Source organism: Pinus tabuliformis, chromosome Q (genome assembly GCF_031772625.1).
Source record: "Pinus tabuliformis cultivar Carrire ecotype Pingquan chromosome Q, CPIR1, whole genome shotgun sequence".
Taxonomy (NCBI): domain Eukaryota; kingdom Viridiplantae; phylum Streptophyta; class Pinopsida; order Pinales; family Pinaceae; genus Pinus; species Pinus tabuliformis.
In genome coordinates, this window is record NC_142296.1 from 381,074,544 (window position 1) to 381,077,269 (window position 2,726).

The window sequence follows — 2,726 nt, forward strand, 5'->3', positions numbered from 1 at the left end:
ATTACAGATTTGATGTTACTTTTAAGACCAAGTCTCTTCTTTTTCATCATTGGTCTAGTTTCCCGGTAATAAACCATGATGTAAAGAGAGGAAAAAAAAAACAGAACTCGTGCTGTAAATGCTCTTTTTTTATTCATGCATAAAATTTAGAGAGCTTAACAAAAATATAAAATTAAAATCTTAACAAATTATATAAAAACAAGATATTGAATTGGAATAAAATAGAAATTATTAATCGCTGTCAACTTAATTTAATAAAAAAATTCCACCACCTTACCAAAACTACATCCAAAACCTTACATCGACCCCAGGACACCCAAACCCACTGCAACCCTAAATTGTGAAAAGATTGTGTTTCCACTACCCACAACAGGAAAGAGTTGCAGGAAAATGGTAACTTTGTCATACGCTTTGGGCAACACGGCCAAGACTGCGTGAGGTCCTTTAATACAACAATGCCATTTTTACTTAAAAAAAAAAAAACACCCTTTAGAGAGTGCTATCAAAATTAACAACTTATATTTCATATTTTAAGACCTATAGATCTTTTAACATGATTTCAAATCACGATACACCACACATTCAACCTTAAACCGTAAGGTCTACCATTCAACAACTCCACACCAATGGTATCGGATGAGTTCCGATTCAGTATTCCACAACCATTCAAACAAATGGCACGATTACTGCTTCAGAGAATTTAGAGAGGGCTCAAAGCTTGTCATCGTTGCATGCCAAGCTGCCTGGGCAGGGTGCAGGGTATCCCAAAAGAAAGCCGAGCTTGGGTTGCTGCAGAGATTGTACAAAGCGTTCCCTTCTTTATCGACGCTGCCACAATAATCGCGATTCGTTTTACCAGTGCAACACGGTTTCAGAACTGGCTCGTCGAAGTTGCCTGCGCAGAGAAGTTCTTCCACCGATCAATAAAGAAAATTTCAGATTATTCCACAGAATAAAATGTCAGAAGCCTAAGGAAAACAACCAAAATTAGGTGAAAATCCTAGAAGAAAATGAATTACCATATTGCTGTGGATGCGACAGAATCGACATGAAAGAGGCGTATTGGTCCAGAACCACCAAGCTTAAACCAACAAACTTCTTTCTAATCCTCTGAACGGATTTCTGTAATAACAAATTGTGGTACACAGCCACTTTGTTTGATGTATCGTTGCAACGAGTATAAGAATAATCGACTGTAGCAAAAGGCAAACATCCCAAAGGTTCCAAAGAGGAAACTGCGACCTTCCGGATCCCCATGTTGTACAACCGTAGCAAGTCCACTGAAAGCTGTTTGATGAGTAGTTTCACAAATAAATGGATACCCTGCAGTCACCCTTATTCATAAAACTCATTCAATGGGTAAAAACAAAAAAATGTTTAAGTGCCATTATCCATATCATAAAGGTAATAGGTAATTACTTTCCATTACCTTGTAGCTTCTATTCGCATAATCATTCCCTGCAACAGAAACTAATACCAGAGAGGAGGATAGGTCTTTCAAAGAGTATGATCCTTCCTGAACCAATTGTTGTAGCAGGTTAATCTGAGCAGTCATATTGGGCAGCCCATTAGAAGTATCAAACACTCCAGTGCCTCCATATGCAAAATTAATGCCATAGACCATCAGCTCTCGATAATAATAATTGCGAAGCTCGTAGGATACAGGAGAAATGAGGTTGAAATAGGAGGCTGCATTTCATAACCACAGATTTAGGACCTGAGTAGAAAAAAAATGAGCCAAACGTGATTAAAGGACTCATGATTGCGTTGGCAGATTATAAGAAAATACCTACGAAGTCAGTTAGTACTCTTCCATCGGAGTAACGCCCCGAAGGATGTCCAGGAAAACTTGTCCCATATGGAGCTCGCCATGAGGGCATAGACTTATTTTGATTTCCAGTATCAGCATAAGAGTCTCCAAACACAAACATAATGCTTGGATTTGCACTTTCTACATTTCCTGCACTCAAAACTTTAATTATTTAGAAACCTAACCATTCAAATTCTTTTGATTTGTACTATTTACTTCTTAGATGTAAACAAACAGAGTACAAAGAAGAAAACTGACTGATCAAGAAGAGAATTGTGAAAAAAATGAGCCACTTTTGTATCTCCATAGGGCTGTACTGGATCAAAACTCCTGGTACATGTAGCTTTAGGGATTCTCAAGTGAATTCTATAGCCTTTGACAAAGTATCAAGTATGGGCTCGTAAATTTTGCCAATCTGACTCTAGACCACAGCCAGAGACATTAGATTCGCACCAGCTTAGAGCTCCACCACAGCCAACATCTGCAGCCTTTCGAAATTTACACAACCAGCCGAATAAGCCAGGATAAGTACCTTTCAACTGGACTGAGCACAAAATAAACATGGGCTGCGGATGGATATAGGCCAATAGAATTATATAATACAGGATTCCTAAGGTCATTGTCACCCATTAGCTTTTATGTTATAGAGCTTGTAGTTAGCTCATGGTGCTCGTCACGATCGTGCGTTTTCAAATGCTTGCATGACAATCCACAGAAAAGTGAACAAGAAGCAATCACTTTTTATTTGCAGGGTAATGATGGTATATTTCTCCGTAAGCGAAATATTTTCCTTTTCCACGAACAGGTCGGCGAAATATTTTCCTTTTCCACGAACAGGTCGGCCTGTGGTGTATTTGTCGGTGGTACTACTGATTGCAAATTTGTCGGCATTGTAGTTCATTATGGTGTTTCTGAT

General features: G+C 38.6%; 1 protein-coding gene across 1 annotated transcript; it reads right to left on the reverse strand.

Annotated features, from left to right (window-relative positions):
- Window positions 1-500: 500 nt before the first annotated feature.
- On the reverse strand, window positions 501-2,353 carry LOC149219771 (GDSL esterase/lipase At3g09930-like). The gene is made up of 5 exons (XM_089382674.1): window positions 2,069-2,353; window positions 1,790-1,960; window positions 1,430-1,689; window positions 1,020-1,323; window positions 501-895 (listed from the first exon to the last, which is right to left on the reverse strand). Exons 1-5 carry the CDS (start codon window positions 2,115-2,117, stop codon window positions 684-686), a joined length of 996 nt encoding a protein of 331 aa, XP_089238800.1. The 5' UTR covers window positions 2,118-2,353; the 3' UTR covers window positions 501-683.
- Window positions 2,354-2,726: the final 373 nt, after the last annotated feature.

What these genes read in the sequence shown, in the direction of transcription:
- LOC149219771 (XM_089382674.1), bottom strand. Translation starts at nt 2,117, where the DNA reads ATGGAGATACAAAAGTGGCTCATTTTTTTCACAATTCTCTTCTTGATC. An exon ending in AGTACTAACTGACTTCGTAG is followed by an intron (nt 1,690 to 1,789) that starts GTATTTTCTTAT and finishes TATGAAATGCAG; the next exon opens with CCTCCTATTTCAACCTCATT. An exon ending in ATGCGAATAGAAGCTACAAG is followed by an intron (nt 1,324 to 1,429) that starts GTAATGGAAAGT and finishes GGGTGACTGCAG; the next exon opens with GGTATCCATTTATTTGTGAA.